Source organism: Rana temporaria, chromosome 4 (assembly GCF_905171775.1).
Source record: "Rana temporaria chromosome 4, aRanTem1.1, whole genome shotgun sequence".
In the NCBI taxonomy this organism is placed as follows: domain Eukaryota; kingdom Metazoa; phylum Chordata; class Amphibia; order Anura; family Ranidae; genus Rana; species Rana temporaria.
The window spans coordinates 95,713,231-95,734,105 of record NC_053492.1 but is presented as its reverse complement, the minus strand read 5'-3'; the positions used below and the strand labels follow the sequence as shown (position 1 = coordinate 95,734,105).

Here is a 20,875-nt window from a genome sequence, read left to right as displayed (position 1 = left end):
TTTTTTATCTGGCCATTGGGACACTATCCACTGATACTAACATTGGGGCATAATTCCACCCACTGACACCAACGATGGGACACAATTCCTTTCAATTATACCAATGATAGTGCAAAATTGCTCCCAATGATACCAACGATGGAGCACAATTCCACCCAACAACATCAACAATGGGGCTCAATACCTCCCAATGACATCAAAGATGGGGGGCAATTCCTCACAATGACACCAACAATGGGATATAGTTTCTCTCTATAAAAACAACAATGGGGCCAAATGACATCAGTGATGGTGCACAATTCCCCTTAATTATACCAGCGATGGGGCACTATTACTCCCAATGACACCAACGATGGGGAACAATTCCTCCCAATGACACCAACGATGGGGAACCATTTCTCTCAATGACACCAACAAAGGGTCCCAATGACACCAATGATGATGCACAATTATTCATATTGAAACAAACAACACAGCATTATTTTTTTTCCCAGTAATGTCAGGACCTTTTCACTGTTCGGCCCTCGTAAAGTCTGAAGGACAGTAAACAGTTTAGAAAGTTTGGAGACCCCTGGTGTATCACATAAAGTTCCAATAAAATACATTTACGTCTTTGGTTGTAACATGACAAAATGTTGGAAATTTCAAGGGCTATGGATACTTTTTCAAGGCACTGTAGATAGATAGATAGATAGAATAATATTTAATTAATGCCAAAGGATTCCAAAATCACTATGGGTTAGCTGAAATGTCTGCATGCCTCAACAGGCTTTGTTTAATTGAAACCTTGGACTGAGCCATCGGATTAGGGATGAATTCATAGCCATGATTTATATAAATCTATGTGTAAATTGCAGCTTTCATTGTTGATTGCTATAAGTAACAGACTATTTTTTTTAACACTCTGTAAAACATGTAAAAAGTAGCTGAGCTAGGGGGATAAACTTACAGTGCATTAAAAAGTAAAAGCATATCTCATGAATGCCAGAAAAGAGGTCTTCCTCCAATAAAAAAAACTGTCCGACAGCTGGCTGGCTGGTAGCCTGCGTGTGGCTCCCCCCTATGCGTTTCGTCATACGTGACGTGATAAGGAGTACGCACACACAACAAACCACTCTCTTATATATGAAAACCAGCCAAGGAGGATCATCATTATTGGTTAGAAATTGCTAATGGGAGGATTAAAACGCTGAATGCTAATGTCAAACGTATCCCAGTCAGAATATTTAGAGGCATACCTAAGGTCAATGTAGAGCCTTGTGAGCAGAATGAGACATAGGTGTGACATTTATGGTGATACTACATATGTAGAAATAATTTTTTGTTTGTACCTCTACTTGGGCCAAGAAAAGATAGAGCACAATTTTATCCTACCTAAAACACACTGCCACACACTGCCACTGAATGAAAAAGGTTTTCTTTTAATCCTACGTAAGACATACTGATATACAGAACTGTTTGTTTACTAGAAGACTTTTCAAGGACAATTGCTGGTGCACATTTTATGCAGTGCCACAGAAGAGGGCCCAGTGAGAACAGGTTAAAAATGTGGCAATAGGTAGTGGACAAAAAATCCACTGTGCCACTTGCTGGTCACAAGTGGTAACTATGAAATATTATTAAGGGAAAGTTAAATTTCATTGGTAATAATAAACATATTCAACGAGGAAAGAAATTAATTATATACAAAATCACCATCAATGGCAAAATCCAAATTTACGTTACCAGCTGCTTAAATTGTACCTTAAACAGGTCCTTCAAAGTGTAACAGGTGTTTTTTCTTTTTCAGTTTAAGTCAGAAAACTGGGACTATCTTTTAAAAATGGTGGAGTTAAAGCCAGGATATGAGGAGAGCTCTCACAATTACTTACATGTCAGTTCAAGAAAAAGATGGACACATGTTCGCCTCAATATATACCCAGGTAACTAGAAACACACAGAGCTGAGAGGTATTGTTAGAGGTAGCCACTTCATACACATTGTTAGGCATTGCAGAACTGCCATTTTCACTTACTATTTACCAAGGGTTAAAGTGCTATGCCCCAGGGTTCTGTACTGGGACTAATGCTGTTATTTATCAATGATATTGAGGTTGGGATTAAAGCTAGCCATACACTAGTAGAAGAAAAATTCATTTGATACCTTGCTGAACATCATGGGCTAGCACAGAGGTATTAATAAAGAGACCGAACAACAATTTGATACAACATATTTTATTTAGCTTTGGTAAAATTGGCCACGGTGTCATCCATAAAAATGTGGGGGGGGGGGTTACAAAAATTATCAATAAATAAATTAAATTACAAAAGGCCATCTTGGCTAAACTTATACTTTAAAATAAAATTAATTGCTGTCCATCCAGCCAAAGCTGGACGACTACTCCCCACCGGCCGAGGCCAACAGCGAAGCCGCTGGCCGAGGCCCCCCCACCACCGTGGCTGATTCGATCATGCTTTGGATACCCATATTGAAAATGTCCAGGCCTATGCCTGACAGATGGATTTTGTCGCCACGAAATAGACCGGGCAAGAAACCTTCCAATTCAAAGTGGCGAAACGAGGAAACACCAATGGAAGACATAAAACCGTGGATTGTCCTATTAAGGCGCCTACGGATCCTATCTACATAAAAAAGACTACCTTGTGGGGACCATAACAGCCTGGGGACCATCTTGGAATACGATAACGTGGAACCCGGGAACATTAGGGCTATGGAATGGAGATCCCTCTTCATCTCACATAACAAGTCCCATGTGCTAAACTTACCCAAGTCATTTGCCCCTGCATGGATAAATATGATTTGGGGAGGAGGCCAGATAGAAGACAAATAAACTAGGTGGTCCTTAACATTGCGCCACCGCATGCCTCTAACACCTGACCACAAAATCAAGAATAAATCATGATCCAGTCCCAAATTGGAAGAGTAGGATCTGGATCCGGAGTGCCTGGCAGCCCAGAACACGTAGGAGTGTCCTACAACCCAGACGATTGTCCTGGACAAATCTTAAAAAAGAAAAATCACAGTTAGAAGACTGGGACGGACATATATCTTATACCTATCGCTGCCCCACCTGCCCACCTTCTTAACCTTACTCTCCGAAAAACCAAGGGCGTCAGCTGTGGTGGCCGCCCCAATTCTGAAGGAATGAGAGGAAAAACGGAACCCAGATAGGTTCAAGCGCTTCAAACAGGAGGCCAGCACAGCTGAAAATTGATACCTTGTTAAAGATGTCAAGTCTTCGTGAATGAAAAAAGAATTGGTACCAAATGGCCTAACCGAAAGATAATTCCAAACATGAAACGCAGGACAAATAACTTCATTAGGAGAGCTAGATAGGGATAACCACTGACCAATCTGAAAGGACTTGGACCTAGACAAAAAAAGGCGAATCGAACAATCATCCAACTGGACATGAGAAAAACGGAGAAAAGAAAAAGAGCTTCTGTTTGCCGCCGTAAACTCGCCTAACCTGAGGGCTCCAAAAAATGCAATAGAAAAAGCGGCCTTAAAAAGAAGGGACTCAAAACTAGATGAACAGACCTCCTGAAGAATCCCCAGAAGGTCGATCAAAAGGGGGACCGATATGGGACGCCTATTATCAGCTGAGGGCCTGGATCTCTTCAGGCCTTTCAGAACTTGAGTGACCTGGAAGAAAGAAGTAAGGGCCGGGAGGCCCGCAAACTTCAGAAAAAACGATACTCCCGCCAATATTTTGCCTATAGAAGCTGGAGAAAACTTAGCTTGAATAAGAGAGGACAAAAAAGACAGAGCCACGTAAGAAGTTACAGATAATGGATCCAAGCCCGAAGGTTGACAGAAAGAGCACCACTTGTGCCACGAAAGCCTATAGTCCCTCCATGTTTTTTCTGACACTGAAGCCTTGAGATTCTGGAATATTAGTCCCAGATTAAGCCCCAGAGGAAGTCTGGGCAAGGGGTGCCATGTTGATCCGCTGACGGCGCCAACTCCCGGAATCTCTTGAACTGTGAACGAGATAAAGAATCTGCTATGTTATTCTCTTTACCTGCTATATGCTCAGCTCTCAACCATATGTTACAGTTCATGCAATGCAGTATAAGGAAACGCAATAACTTCAAAACGGGATCGGATTTAGAAGACAGCGTATTGATGGCGAAAAAGACACCTTTATTATCTGTATGAACTAAAATTCTCCGATTCATAAAGATGTCTTTCCAAATGACCACCGACACGATTACAGGGAAGAGCTCCAACAAAACCAGATTCTGAAGTATCTCCTTCTGAAGCCAATCCGGATGCCAAGCCTGGGCACACCAGAGCCCATTCAAAAAGGCCCCGAATCCTGAAGAACCAGCTGCATCAGTAAAGAACTCCATCTGAAAACTATTCACAAAATCTTGTTGCCAAGCAGATGAACCATTAAAATCATTTAAAAAAGCATCCCATATTCTTAAGTCTTCCTTGATGCTCTTTGAAATTCGAAAATGAGTGTAAGGGTTCACCATGCCCCTGATGGCTAAAGAAAACCTGCGCGAAAAAACCCTAGCCATAGGGATGACTCTGGCCGCAAAAGCAAAAAGCCCCAGCAAAGACTGGGCCTCCTTTAAGCACACCTTCTTTTTAGAAAGAAAAGCTGCAATCATCGACTTCATCTTCTGTATCTTCTGTTGTGGCAACCTAAATTCCATCAGTTCAGAGTCAACGGTAATTCCCAAAAATTCAATGACAGTAGTGGGAAAAACTGTCTTCTCATGCGCCAATGGTACCCCGAAGTCGTGACAAACGTCAAAGAAAACCTGCAATGCTTCCATACATACTGACGACCCCGCAGGACCTATAAACAGAAAGTCATCCAGATAATTCAGGATGAGGCCCTGGGGTATGATATCTGACACGACCCAATGTAAAAAGGAGGAAAAGGCCTCAAAATAAAAAACACGACAATGAAAACCCCATTGGCATACATTTGTCGAAATAATACTGACCTAAAAATTTAAACCCCAAGGAATTTAATCCTTGTGGGTGCATGGGGAGAAGGCGGAAGGCCGACTTGATATCGGCCTTTGCCAGTATAGACCCTTGGCCTGCCTGTCTCAAAAGGCACAGAGCCTCATCAAATGAGGCATAGCAAACTGGGGCCTCAACGTTGGCAACTTCGTCATTCAAGGACGAATGCGGAGGGTAAGACAGATGGTGGATCATCCTGAACGACCCTTCCTCCTTCTTGGGCACAATGCCTAATGGGGATAACCGGAAATTCGAGAATGGAGGACCGGTAAAGGGACCAGCAACCCTACCCTCCAACAATTCTTTGGAAATTTTTTCCTGCACTATGCTAGTGTGCATGGATGCAGATAATACATTTTTTACCATTGCACACCCGGGCCCTTGAAAGATGGTACTAGGAAGCCATTAGTGAAACCTTCAGTTAATAGAGCCGCCATCCTGAGGTCTGGATAGCGCTCTAGCCATGGGCGCATTCTTGCCAGGCTCACCGGTGTCAGGGCCTTTCCCATGTGTGTCCCTGTATCCTGACTGAGGGGAACTTGCGGCAGCTTTGCGAAAACATCTGCTCGCCGCGTGGGTCCCACTGCAATAACAGCATTCATGCCTATATCTACAGTTCGATAAGAATTTGCATTGACCCTCATTAAATGCAAAGCAGACACCCTTCCGAACCGAACTCTGAGCGTTGGACAGGGGACGAGGGGTGAACTGGGGCCTTGGTGGCAGCATAAGGTTCAGCCATAAGCCCACGTCTTTGGCACCCCAATGTAATGAGGGGTGAACTGCCAATTTTTGGCGAAAGTTCTCGTCATACGAGAACCATGCGGAGCCGCCAAAGTGGCGAAAGGCCTCGGCAATGATATCTAGGTGCTGAAATAATCCTGAACACTTCCCAGGGAAGCGCTCACCCATAACTGCTGCATAAATGCAAAATGCTTGCAGCCAGTTTTGGAAGGTCTTGGGTACTGCCCTCCTCCTATCCTCCTCTGTTCTCTCACTGGTTTGTCTATCAGACTTAGCCAGGAATTCCTTGGAGGACGGCAATAATGATAGCATATCCAGGTATTCACCCCTCCATATTTTCTCTTTAACCGATTTGGGCAGATGAAAACCCAGCGGGGACAGCTGCAAGGAAGGGGTTCTTTAAAGGATGATTCGCTGACCATAGCAGCTGAAGATCTGAGAGGTAAAACATTACCATGCATAGGAGAATATCTGACATTTGATCTGATAGTAGTATCTTTATCCTGCATTGAGGAGTTACCAGCCTCATGCCACACAGCACCAACCTCATCCATATCCTGTACATTATCACTCATCCCAGCACTAGACTCCTGTGCACTCTGGCTTGCTTTGCATGCCTGGGTACTCTGACCCTCACCTGATTGTAAATACATATTAATATCAGCACCGGACCACCGTGCCCCCTGTGAAACATTATCAGCACCATGACTATGTGCACCCTTGAACTGCTGAACAATGACAGACAGTGAATCAATCAGACTTAAAAATTTAGACATTTGGTTAACATCTCTCAATACCACTTCAGGTAAAACATGCTCACCCGAGCCCCCAGCAGGGGGGGAAGAGGCAGCGCTGCTCCCTTGCTGGCAAGATGCACTTCTCGTTGCGGCTCCCTCCACTTGAGGAGCGACATTGTTAGCTTTAAACTTCTTTTTCCTCCCAGGCTGTTTCCTGGGGGCGCCCTCGCCTGTTGTCGGTACTGCAGCTGGGCTGGGAACGGACGAGGCAGGGCCACCCTCCTCTGACAGGCACAGCCTCAACCACTCCTCCCCTCCCCTGCTCTCCGCCTTCTCCAGGAGCCTGCAAAGAAGCTCCTCACGGCTGTCCGGAGTCCCGCGCTTCATGTTGGAGAGAGAGAGGGAGAGGTGGGCGTCGCTGCTCGTCAGGAGACGTGACTGAGCGGGTCGCCTCAGCCTCTCCCCTATATAGCCTCGCTCAGCGCGGGCTAATGCCGCGCGCGAGCTGACCAATCAGGGGGGGCTGCCGCGATGAACCAATCCCCGGCTGTTACCGCCCGGGGAGCGCGGCAGCCCACCTCTCCCTCCGCGCTATCCCATGCAGGTCCAGCTTATTGCTGTGACCTCTCATTCACAAATACTTTAAAATTGTATTTGCTTTTAACATTTTCTTTTTTCTTTTTGAATGAATGGACTTTCCCAAATGAAAATCACATTCACTGTTATGCCACGTGCACACGATCAGACATTTCGACAACAAAACCGTGGATTTTTTCTGACAGATGTTGGCTCAAACTTGTCTTGCATACACACGGTCGCACAAATGCTGTCGGAAATTCCGATCACCAAGAACACGGTCACGTACAAAACGTACGATGGCACTATAAAAGGGATGTTCAATACCAAGTGTGCCGCCCTTTGGGCTCCTTCTGCTAATCTAGTGTTAGTAGAAGTTTGGTGAGAGACAATTCGCGCTTTTCAGTCTCATGCTTTTCAGCCGTTACAGAGTCACCAATGTGCTATCTCCATTATGAACGCTAGTTTTACTAGACCGAGGACTTCCGTCTCGTATTTGATTCAGAGCATGCGTGGAATTTTATGCTTCAGAATTGTCTACACACAAAATTCCGACAGCAAATGTCCGATGAAGCCTACACACAGTTGGAATTTTTGACAACAAGCTCCCATCGAACATTTGTTGTAGGAAATTCCGAGCGTGTGTACGCGGCATTAGAAATCAGTTCATTTGAGAAAAAAATGTCATGCCGCTCCTTTGAATTTTCTCATCACTGCAGCCAAAAATGAACATGGATTTAATCCCACTAATGATTAGAAAAACCTATGAATGTTCTTCTACTAGCGTATGGCCAGCTTTATAGTTCAATTTTTGTGTTTGCTGACATTACCAAAATTAGGCATGGATAAAAATTCAGCACAAGATGTATCATCATTACAGGAAAATCTAGATAAATTAGAGGGATAGGCAGCTGCATAATAGACGAGGTTTAGTATTGAAATATGTAAAATTATGAATTTGGGTGCTAAAACGTGCATGCAAAAGAGGCTTCCATGTGTGAATATTTGATGATGTTTGTGAGTCCTTGTAGATTATGCAACAGCATGTAATGCTAATCTGCGGCTAAAAAAAACTTCAAAATACTCTCATGCATTAAAAAATGCATTAATTCAAGAGATAAATCAATAATTCTACCCCCTTACACAGGGCCGGATTAACAAGGGGGCTAATGGAGCTGCAGCTCCAGGCCCCTTTCTCAAGATAGGCCCATTTGCCCAAAAAAAAAAAAAAAATTCAGAAAAAATAAAAAAAATAAAAAGATCGACTTTGGGGGTTGTAGCTTGACGACCAGAGGTCACAGAAACCCCACATTGGGGGGGGGGGGTAGGCATGGGAAGTGTATCCCTTTGATCTAAGAAGAAAGCGTTAGTTACAATGGGCCAGATTCTCGTAGAACTCCGGCGGCGTAACGTATCGTGTTTACGTTACACCGCCGCAAGTTTTCAGCGTAAGTGCCTGATTCACAAAACGCTTGCCTGTAAACTTGCGGCCGTGTATCGTAAAGACGTCCGGCGCAAGCCCACCTAATTCAAATGGGGCGTGTACCATTTAATATAGGCATGCTCCCGTGGCGAACGTTCTGCGCATGCTCCGTTCGCAATTTTCCCGATGTGCTTTGCGTGAAATTACGGCGCCCCGACGTGTTTGTGAATGGCGACGTGCGGAACGTACTTACGCCGTACTTACTCTGAAAAAAAAAAAAATTATAATTCAAAGCGGGAACGACGCCCATACTTTAACATGGCTGGTGTAAAGTTAAGCAATGAAAAAGATTGCTTAACTTTGCGACGGGAAAAAACGACGTTACGCACGCGAGTAGATTCGTGGATCGCCGTAAATGCTAATTTGCATACCCGACGCTGGAAAACTACGCGAACTCCACCCAGCGGCGGCTGAAGTATTGCAGCCTAAGATCCGAAGGCGTACGAAGCCGTAAGCCTGTCGGATCTTAGCCAAAAGCCGTTGTATGTTGTTTGTGAATCACAAACTAAGATACGACGCGGCAAATTTGAAAATACGCTGGAGTATCAGTAGATACTCCGGCGTATTTGTTCTGTGAATCTGGCCCAATGTTTCCTGTTAAAAACTTGGCAGACTGCCTGGATATGTTCTTTTGATAGCTGAAAGTCTTTCCACTTGTTATATGAAAGAATCGGCAAACTCTGCATTGGAGATCGTCAGGGGGGTTGAATTGAGATCACGATTTTTTTTAACGATTAATTGTGCAGCTCTAGCACGGTATTTGGCAGCAATTTTTCAAACATGTTTTTTTGGAAAAAAACAGTTTCATTCATTAAAAAAAAACACTAGTTAGTTAAGTAACCCCATTTTTTTTTGGTATCCTAAGCGATGCTTTAAATTTTTTTTAGGTTACATGTTTAGAGTTACAGAGGAGGTCTAGTACTAGAATTATTGTTTTCGCTCTAACGATCAAGGCGTATGTAACCTGTGTGTATCTGGCTCTGATACCCAGCCACTGACTAGTATCTCTCCCCAGCCTGTCCCCACACACCCTCTCACCTGCTGACCTGTGGATGGGGGAATCACTCCTGCAGTGTTATTGTGTTCTGCCAGTGCGTACAATGATCAGTATTGCTAACTATAGCTGTCAGCACTGATTGTTTTGGGAAAAACCTAACAGGCTGGTTGTAATCAAGTTGATTAATAGATTGTAAAACCAGCTAGCCCATACATAGATTGACTATGGCTGGTCTCTGCATAATTGGCGTAATTTCAATCCATGTATGACCCGCTTAACCACTACGCAGTCCCTAAATATCCTTCCACTCCTGTACATAGTGCTCACTGTCATACTCTCCACACTCATCTCCTGTACATAGTGGTCACTTTAAATGTTGGCACTTAGGCACTGCCCAAGGGCCACTGGGTCAGTAGGGGGCCCCATGAGAGGCTCCTGGGATCCTGTGATAATAAAGCGGTAGTAAACTTTCCTGACATTACTACTTTTTAGAGGCCCTGGGGTAGGTTATGCCACAATGTACAAATATGCACAGTATATTAGCACATTAGTGTACACTTAAATTTTCAGACTGAGCCCTCCAGTGCTGCGCTGTGATGAATCAGGCGGGGCCTGGGCGCTTCCATCTTCACCCGGTCTTCCTTCTGGGTTCTGTGCCTTTGGTCACTTGCCTTGGCCGGGCTGTGTTCATGTCATTACCACGCATTTATTTATTATTTATAAAAGGCCCCACCAAAATCCTCAGCACCAGGCCCATGATGTTCTTAATCTGGCCCTGCCCTTACAAAACACTGGTTTAGGTTCATCTTGAGGATGCAGTTCAGTTTTGGTTACCAATCCACAGAAAGGATGTCCTTGCACTAGAAAGAGTTCAGAGAAGGGTAACAAAATAAACAATTATGAGGAACAATTACCTCAGTTCACTCCAGATAAAAGGCACTTAAGGGCATATGATCACAATGTATGAACATATCAACGGTGATGATATAAACTGTAATAACCTGTTTACTCTAAGGTCTTCCATTGAAATACAATCTATAAATAAAGGGGCAGACCTTCAATAATCCACCCAGCCTCCCTTCATAGATCCCAGTTTATTCATAGAAGCTATAGTATGGCTTATGTGAATGGAGGAGGGGCAGAATTGGATGCTCTCGATGGGTATCTGTCTGTGACAGCTCCTTAGTTCTATTAACCCGTCAGTTATGTTGTGGTGGTGGTTGGGGTGGGGGTGGGGGGGGTTGGATATCAGATGAGGAAGATGGCTACTAAATTAGAAGACGGAAGCATAAGGGACACATCACACTGAAGGTAAGTCACACCACTTGTGCTTTTTTTTCTGAGTTTTTTTTTTTTTGTAAACTTTGGCTTTAAATTCAAAAGGCTTTAGGGATTTATCTAATTGCCAGTATGTGGCCAGAAAGATTTTTTTTGCTATAGAAAATTGACCAATGTTTGTATAGTTTTTTTTCCTTGCTCTGGATCAAACACACAAAACTCACACACACACTAATGCCCGGTACACACGATCAGATTTTCCATCGGAAAAAAGTTGGGTGTTTTTTCCGACAGAATTCCACTTAAGCTTGGCTTGCATACACACGGTCACACAAAAGTTTTAAGACTTTTAAGAACGCAGTGACGTACAACACTACGACGAGCCGAGAAAAGTTTCGAATTGTTTCGGAGCATGCGTCGGAATTTTGCATGTCGGAATTACCACAGACGATCATAATTTCTGATCGGAATTTTGTCCGTCGGAAAAATTGAGAACCTGCTCTCAATCTTTGCTGGCAGAAATTCCGACAGTAAAAGTCCGATGGAGCATACACACGGTCGGAATTTCCGTTCAAAAGCTCACATCAGACTTTTGCTGGCGAAATTTCCGACCGTGTGTATGGGGCATTACACACACACTCACACACACTCAAATGTTGATCTTGATAGACCTTTGTATTTTTTTAACCATATCTATTATGTAACAATGTAGCAGCTTGCCAACAATATAGAATTCATACTACTTCATAATGGCCACCAAAATGTACCTCAATGGGATAGCTACAGAAAGGAGGTACATATGTGCCAGCCTGGAGGATGGATGTGACATCAGAGGAAGGAATGCTCTGAAACACAGCCTGGGAGAAAGACATTGAAGAGGAAACTTTCTGGAACAAGGCAGCTGAGAGAGACTACAAAAAAGCATCTTGTGGAAAACTTAAGTCAGATTGTAGTTGTTCAGAACAGAGCGGTTGGAGCAGATTTCACCTGGTTCTTTTGTTCTAAAGTGGCCATGGATTGTGCGATTTTCTTTCCTGTAACCCCCATCAACATGTGGGAAATCCCTCCACAAAGCTATTGTGATCTCACAGGGAGGGGGCGGGGGGAGCCGTCCCTTCTGGGAGAACATACAGAAATTATTGCTAGCGGCTATGAAAATGTTTGGTCAACTACAGTCATGACATTTATCTTATCAGCTATTTATCTTAACAGCATATTTACATTTTTTTTTTTACAGATGGTGGTATAGCAAGATTTAAAGTGTACGGCATTGGACAGAGAAACTGGTCCTTGTGTAGTCCAAATGACTTGGAGGATCTTCTGTCAATGGTTAATGGAGGTGTGTGTCTTGGATTCAGTGACGCACATTATGGACATCCTCGGAATCTCATAGGTATCTACAAAAGCAGCTAATCTTTTCCATTATATGCTATAACTAAAGGACATCAGATTATGGACATTAATCATTATTTACATCACTTTTCTTCATTTATTTTTTTATTTTTTTTATAACTGTGTTGATTTAACCTACAGGAACAGGAAAAGCAGATGATATGGGTGATGGCTGGGAAACAGCGAGAAGACTGGATCGTCCTCCAATATTAAAGGTAAACAAATATACCAGGATATGCACTAAAGTATTTGTGCGGCTTTACTAAATAATATTTAGTTTGCTAAAGCACTGTCGAAAATTCTTGTTTTAACTTTTTTTTCTATCACTGCTCCTTATGATCTCAACTGAAAGAAAATGCGGCAGGGTGAAAAAACAGGAGCACAATCAGAAGACAGAAATAGGTGTTGTCCTATAACAGGAAGTGCTCGAGCAAGGACTAGACATTATTTTAATGAAAGCAGCAGATTAAAATATATAAAATTACTTTGGAAAATACATTGTAAATTAACAAGATTTGTGGGATTTTAGTGATTGTATTTAGATACATTTTAAGGTTTAATAAGACTTCAGCTTGCTTAGTGAGTTTCTTAAAGCGGGAGTTCACCCCCAAATCAACTTTCTGACATTAGTTCCAGCATACTGCTAACATCTGCAGTATGCTGGGTTTTTTTCCCCGCTACTTATCGTTTAATGAGTCCTTGTTATCCGGCTCCGAGCGGGGAATCCTGCGGGGAGTAGGCGTTCCTAAGCGAAGAGGAGTTGATTGACGGGCTGCTCATGGCGTCACGGCTTTCAAAAAAACCTGAAGTGACACTCGGGTGTTTACGGCGCTAAACGGCGCCTGCGCCTGCCGTGTAGAGCTGACTGCGCAGGCGCCGTAAACACCCGAGTGTCACTTCGGGTATTTTCAGAAGCCGTGACGCGATTTAGCCGACCGTCAATCAACTCCTCTTCGCTTAGGAACGCCTATACCCGGAAGCGATCCCCGCTCGGAGCCGGATAACAAGGGCTCATAAAACGATAAGTAGCGAAAAAAAAAACCCCAGCATACTGCAGATGTTAGCAGTATGCTGGAACTAATGTCAGAAAGTTGATTTGGGGGTGAACTCCCGCTTTAAGTATTTTTATTACTCTCGTCCATAGTTTGAAATATTGGTTCATCAAAAACAGATATTTAAAAAAAATAAGGAAATCTCAGGTGGCTAGACGTAGAACTTAGATCAGAGATCACACTACATGATCAGATTGAAACTTGGATCAAATAGCAGCCACAGTAGTTGAAATTAGCCTTAGGAACCCTCAGATATTAACAACAACAGAGGATCTGAATATTAAAAGTAGATAGAGCAAAAAGAACTCACTTGCACTTTAATTTTGCCAGTAAACTGAAAGCTTTCTTTAAAAATAAATTGGCCAATTCACAAATATAGGTAAGTAATGCCTTATTTAGATAGACCTCATATACCCTACAGTATATATTTAACTGTCCCTGCACATGTGTCAACAACCCCTTGAAAGAATACACCACCATATACCCTGTATTTGTATGAAGAAAAGTATACCGCTCTAAAAACAATCAATCCCTATTGCTTCTGTCCCAACAAACCAAGAGGGTGCTGGCTGTGCTCAATTACCATGATGCAGTCAAACAAGAAGTGGATTAGGAAAAAAGAGCTGACATGTTTCGCATCCTGTGATGCTTACTCGTAGCTACGAGTATTCCGCATGAATTTTGGCTGTTTTTTCCATTTGAATTTTTGTTGTTTTTTCATGTTTTGAATAAAGACATTGTTTTTTGAGGAGTGCGGCGATCCAGGATTTTTCTTTCATCTCACTGTATTTGTATGACTTTAAATGTTTGTAAAATAGAAGAAGGTGTGATATTTCATCAGTTACATTTTTGCCTTATAGGCAGATGACAACGGCATTCTCCAGGTTCCAGGAAAGGAATGGACAGTTTTTCGTCTTGGTCACCCAGGTCTCATAACACATATAGAAGTAGACACCAACCATTTTAAAGGTATGGTCCTTAAACCAGCCTGCAGTTTACCTGATCTATAGAAAATATTTACAGTGCTTTACTTTTTTCACATTTTGTTATGTTACAGCCTTATTCCAAAATGGATTTAATTCATTATTTTCCTCAAAATTCTACAACAATATCCCATAATGACAACATGAAAGGAGTTTGTTTAAAATCTTTTCACATTTTTTAAAAATAAAAAAATCACATGTACATAACTAAGTATTCACAGACTTTGCTCAATATTTTGTTGAAGCACCTTTGGCATCAATTACAGTCTCACGTATTTTTGAGTATGATGCTACAAGCTTGGAACACCTATTTTTGGGCAGTTCCTCCCATTGTTCTTTGCAGGACCTCTCAAGCTCCATTGGGTTGGATGGGGAGCGTCGGTGCACAGCCATTTTCAGATTTATCCAGAGATGTTCAATTGGGTTCAAGTCTGGGCTCTGGCTGGGCCACTCAAGGACATTCACAGAGTTGTCCTGTAGCCACTCCTTTGTTATCTTGGCTGTGTGCTTAGGGTTGTTGTCCTGTTGGAAGATGAACCTTCACCCCAATCTGAGATCCAGAGCGCTCTGGAGCAAGTTTTCATCAAGGATGTCTCTGTACATTGCTGCTTTCATCTTTCCCTTGATCCTGACTAGTCTCCCAGTTCCTGCCGCTGAAAAACATCCCCACAGCATGATGCTGCAACCATCATGCTTTACTGTAGGGATGGTATTGGCCAGGTCAGGGCCGATCCGCCCTATAGGCTCACTATGCAAACCGCTTAGGGCCCCACAAAGCTGCGAAGGGCCCCCAAAATTACTAGAGGCCCCGCCTGGTGAGAAGTTATTTTCGCCCCCTCACCCCGCTTCTCAACTCACTGGCTGCATGGGAGAAGAGGTAAGAAGTCAGCACCCCCTGCTTCTCAATTTAATGTAAGATGTAATTTCCGACAGCAGAACACCCCCTACCCCCGCTTCTCAACTTTCTTTAATGTGACATGTCACTGTCGTCAGCGCCCCCGCTTCTCATTTTGAATGTGCCATGCCATTTTGCTTAGGGCCCCAGGGAGGTCAGGATCGGCACTGGGCCAGGTGATGAGCGGTACCTGGTTTCCTCCAGACATGATGCTTGCCGTTCAGACCAAAGAGTTCAATCTTTGTTTAATCAGACCAGAGAATTTTGTTTCTCATGGTTTGAGAGTCCTTCAGGTGCCTTTTGGCAAATTCCAAGCATGCTGTCATGTGCCTTTTACTAAGGAGTGGCTTCCGTCTGGCCACTCTACCATACAGGCCTGATTAGTGGAGTGCTGCAGAGATGGTTGTTCTTATGGAAGGTCCTCCTTTCTTCACAGAGAAATGCTAAAACTCTGTCAGAGTGACCATCGGGTTCTTGGTCACCTCCCTGACTAAGGCCCTTCTCCCTCGATCACTCAGTTTTTGCCGGGCCACCCGCTCTAGGAACATTACAAATGTTCCAAACTTCTTCCATTTATGGTTTATGGAGGTCACTGTGCTCATTGGGACCTTCAATGCTGCAGAAATGTTTCTGTACCCTTCCCCAGATCTGTGTCTTAATACAATTTTGTCTCGGAGGTCTACAGACAAATCCTTGGACGTCATGGCTTGGTTTGTGCTCTGACATGCACTGTTATCTGTGGGACCTTATATAGACAGGTATGTGCCTTTCCAAATCATGTCCAATCAACTTATTTTACCACAGGTGGATGTCAATCAAGTTGTAGAAACACCTCAAGGCTGATCAGTGGAAACAAGATGTACCTGAGCTCAATTTTGAGTGTCATGGCAAAGACTGTGAATATTTTTGTACATGTGATTTTTTATTTTTTTATTTTTAATAAATTTGTGAAAAAGTTTTCAGACAAACTTCTGTCACATTGTCATTATGAGGTTTTGTTTGTATTATTTTGAGGAAAATAATATATGTAATCCATCTTGGAATAAGGCTGTAACATAACAAAATGTGGAAAAAGTGATGTGAATTCATTCCAGATACACTGTAGGTACAATGAAACCTTATGGAAATGCTGTAAGTACACAAGCAGAATGTTCTGGCTGATGTCTGGAATGGGTGTTGGATGCACCGCATAAATATTGTAAATAATAATATTTAATATTCAGTACTTGAAGTGAACAGGTGCCATATTAAAGGCTGCTGGCTCCAGGTTTTCTGCTAGTGGATTACTGCTGCGTCATTAGTAGACTAAATAGCCTGTGTAATTTGATATCCTGCCATTCATGTCTTTTATTACACCTACCCTATCTGCTAGTTCATACAAACCTCTTCTTCAATGGTGGCTCTGTGTCAGGTCCAGCGTCTAAAGGTGACCAGACACGTAGGCTACACAAGGAAACTGACACCAAACAAAGGATATATATATCAAAGTGATATTTATTTACAGTGAAACACAGCAAGCAACACACACAGCAAACACAGCACACAGTAAACGTGAACATAAACAGACCCCAAAAGACAAATAACAAAAGAACCTAACTACTAACTAAATACAAAAACTATCTAAAGGACAAGGGGGAAGTGGGATCTCAACAGGGTACTCGAATAGAAGCAAGGCAGGGGGAGGCAGGAACAAGGCAGAGAGGTACAAACTGGATCAGGCACAGGCAGCAAGGAAGGGACCAGAATCGTGACGCCCTGGGGGAAGGGAGGAGAAGCCTTTAATATCCACCTGGCAGCTGGAGCCAGGTGTGGCTGATCAAAACCTGCTGGCTTCTGGGAAGCACCTGCTGGTGGACACTGAAACTGCAGCCGTCTGCAAAGTGAACCCCAGTGCCACCAGCAGGTGAACTCAACCCTGACACTCTGTCAGCTCCCTCCTGCCTGACATTCTTCTAATGAAAAATTGAAGGAGCCCTGTAAAAAATTGTCAGCTAAGCAGCAGCTGCATCCAATCAGATGCAGACATTCTTACGGTATTCTGCTAGCTGCTGGGACTGACCGTCAGCCATAGGTGTGCCAAGTGTGCATGGGCACACCCTATTTAATCACCCTGTGCTGTGCATATTTCCCCTGCTGCTTGGCTGCAGAGAAATGGACTAAGGAATCTCTGTCTTCCGTTCCTTTTCTCTGTCCCAGAAGTGAGACATCAGGGGTCTGTTTAGACCCCTGATATTTTACCAAAGTCCCCCAATGGGGCTCCCAAAAGATTGAAAAAATAAATAAATATTGGAACAATTAAAAAACAATAATTGCAAAAAAGTAATAATAAAAAAAATAATAAAAATAAACTACTAACACCAATCTCTGTACTACTGACACTGTCTACTGCTATATATATATATATATATATATATATATATGGGGTGCACACCCTAATCCCTAATGCAATAGGCTGCACACACCCATGCCGTCAGCATACAATAGCTGTAGATAGAGATTCGTCCATCTGTGCTGAGTAAATGTGCATGGAGGAATCAGATTTCTTAATTTCACTTGCAGGCTAAATAAAAAAAAAAAAAACAATGTGTATGGCCGACCTAAAGGTATTCAAAAAGTGAACTTAAATATATTAGAAAGCCCTTTGTGCTCTGCAACTTTATTGTCATAGAAGCACAATATATTATTACATGTTTACTTGTGAAACAGAAATATATATATATATATATATATATATATATATATATATATATATATATATATATATTTATATATTTATATATATATATATATGTTTTTAAACAAAGTAATTTGGGAGGATTCTAGGGTTTGGGTTAATAGAGTGTGCTGGTTTCTGTTTATGTCAGGTAATTCACCTAACTCATGTAAGATAGAAGCGGCAGTTCTGACACCTAAAGAAGAGGAAGAGAAAACCAAAGCAAAATGGGATGTAAAGTTGGACGACATTTGGAAAACACTTCTTCCTATCACACAGGTATTTCAAAGCTTAATGTCCTAGTATAAGATGCACTAAAGAGTAACTTTAGATTTTGAGAATTTTGAGAATTTGAGATATATAAAGCCCCTGTGTGTGAAGACAATCTTTCCAAGGTCAGCACACAAGGCAATAGCCCAACTTCAATATGCAGGATAGGAGTTCGATTTTGTTTTATTATTGTTGTCATTGACACTGTCAGACTGATTCCCCTCACTTCCTGTGTTGACAGCAAGACAGGCAGTGGTAGAAATTATTCCAGTGGATACCCAGACTATAATAATATACTGACAGAGGTTCTTAATATTCCTCAAATTGTCAGAAAACTAAAAAAAAATGCTTAGGCTTGAGTTTGTTAGCAGGATTGGTTGATGGTTCTAGTGTGTAGAGATACACTTGGACAGAATCAGATACCCCCAGCCAACTGAATATTGGCTGAATATTTTGTCAAGTCACTATTATTTCAATTTAGAAAAGCCAGTGATGGAGGTGTGTGGCTGTATCATGTACCGATAGTGTGCATGTTTATGGAAACATACTTCAAAAGAAAGATATTTGATGAGAGTGACCATACCCACATGTAGTGCACAGACCGCATTGGTCTGACGGTTCGGTCCCAGATTCTTTCCCCTGTTCAGCTCACAGCAGTCAGGCACACAACATTTTCACATTCTGAGAAAGTAAACAGGCCATTTAGCTCTTTTTTGGATGTTTATTTTAGGGGTAGAACATGGATGGGGTCGAGGTGAGCCTGGGGATACTGCAGAAAATAATAGTATGAACAATGAGGACTGAATCATAACTTCAGGGTGAAGGCACCCCCTTTAAAGTTGTAGAACTGAGCAGCAGGCAAGAAGGAATCCCAACAGAGATGCAGTCCTGAATGCAGAAAATTGCAGCTAAAGATCTTCCTTAGGAGTTTAGGGAAGTCTTTAGCTCACCAAGGCTGGTACTGTTTTTGATTTCCAGGCAGCCATGTGCATGGTCAACAAACTTCAGTATTCCAGCAGCCGATATTCAGAATTTTTAGTGGACTTTCAAAGAATAATTCTGAAAGGATAGGGCAGAGGTCCTCCCCAGCCAAGCCATAGCTGGGACCCCATTAAAGTGCTGCAGTCCAAGGTGAAACTCCCAGGGATGCCGCAGCCATGAGGCTGGGTCTTACTCCCCTAGGACCAAGAGGCCGTTGCTCTAAGCCAAAGCCTATTTATACCTCCCTCAGCCTCCTGCTGGTCACATCCATATAAACCAGTGATTGGCTGAGGGAATATTAACAGGGAGGCTGGGATTTAAATTCTCCCAGCCACTATGTCCCAGGATCCCCTGGGGTACAGGGGGAAGCAATTGAACACAAGCCAATAGAGCCCAGAGCAGACCTATTAATCAATAGGTGTTCTCCCTTACAGGTTACAGGGAGGCCAAAAACTAGATTTAGCACAAAACACTAAACACAGTAACGCTGAGGATGCTACACACATAATTATTCAAAATGTAATGTGTATGGTTAACTCTATTGCACTGAGAGTAATGAACATTCTGCTCCATTGTGCTGAGACAGAACTGGACAGCTACCATCAAATTACCACTGCTAAACTCTTTCGGAATCTTAGCTGTTCTTATCATTATAGATGGACACATAGATATTATTACAGAAATATACAAATTCCCCATCCAAGCACTGTTTTGAAGTGTTTTAAACACAAGCCTAGCTGAAGGGCCACAAGAAAGGTTGGAACTTGTCCCATGCAACCTGCTACTAAAGCATCATTCTAACCTTGACTTATGGTGGTAATATCCCATAAAAGCAATCACTTTATTTGTTTCATGGCAGCTATCAGAATATTCTGTAAAACATTTAAATTAATATATTTTCATGTGTTTCTATGCCTTTAGCTTCAACCTCACAAGCAGCATTTCATTGAAGGAACTTTAATTTCACTGCAAGAGGTTGTGACTCATGTGAGGATCACTATTGCTCCAGACGGAGGTGTAAGCAGAGTACGGCTCTGGGGTTTTCCACGACAGCTTCCATAAGAAGATATCAGCAGTCAAAGGAGAGGTTGATTTGTGAACTTTTTGAACCTTTGATCTTCTGCTTGATCACTGCAAAATGTATTATGCAAAAGACTTATGTAAGGATCACTATTGCTTCAGGTGAAGGTGTAAGAAGAGGGCAGCTTGCTGGTTTTCCATGACAGATTTTATTAGAATATACTATAACAATTAGTCAAAAGAGAAGTTGATTTATGATTATTTTTACTTTTTAATCTATTGGTCTTCTTGATTCACATGAAATGTAAATGCAAAGATTTTATCAATTTAAATAAACACGTTGTGAATACCAGTAAGAGGAAATCTTTGTTAGGCCTCTTGTTTTATCAAACGGTATAATCCATAATTTTGTACATATGCTAGTATAGTAAAGGGAATTCTCTTCATTTATTCTGTAGCGCTCTTTGCGCCACAGTCCTTCTCCATGGTGGTGTCCACTCTGCACTCTGCATTTATTGTAATTTTATTTCTGTTAATCTGACTATGCAAGCTTAACCTCCCTAGCAGTAATCCAGCGAGTGTCTTGGGGTTAAATTTCAGCACCATTAGCGGTAACCCTGACACACTCTCGGGACTGCATCACAGTATCCTGGTAGAGGTTACTTACCTTGTCCCCAGGATCTTGCCTCTCCGCTGTGTCCGGTGGCCAGATCCTTTGCCCGATTTACTGTGTTCCAGGCTCCATTCCCTGCGAGCGTTGCAAGGTAT

The 20,875-nt window shown here is 42.5% G+C and overlaps 1 protein-coding gene across 2 annotated transcripts in view; it reads left to right on the top strand.

The window, feature by feature from the left end:
• Window positions 1-20,470, top strand: part of ALLC (allantoicase) — a 48,170-nt gene extending 27,700 nt beyond the window's left edge. For both annotated transcript variants that reach the window (XM_040348652.1, XM_040348653.1), the window contains 6 exons: window positions 1,790-1,922; window positions 12,039-12,194; window positions 12,335-12,408; window positions 14,106-14,214; window positions 17,988-18,115; window positions 20,009-20,470. In XM_040348652.1, the coding sequence (XP_040204586.1) occupies window positions 1,790-1,922; window positions 12,039-12,194; window positions 12,335-12,408; window positions 14,106-14,214; window positions 17,988-18,115; window positions 20,009-20,149 (741 nt within the window). In that variant the 3' untranslated portion in view covers window positions 20,150-20,470. The remainder of the gene's footprint in view (window positions 1-1,789; window positions 1,923-12,038; window positions 12,195-12,334; window positions 12,409-14,105; window positions 14,215-17,987; window positions 18,116-20,008) is intronic.
• Window positions 20,471-20,875: the final 405 nt, after the last annotated feature.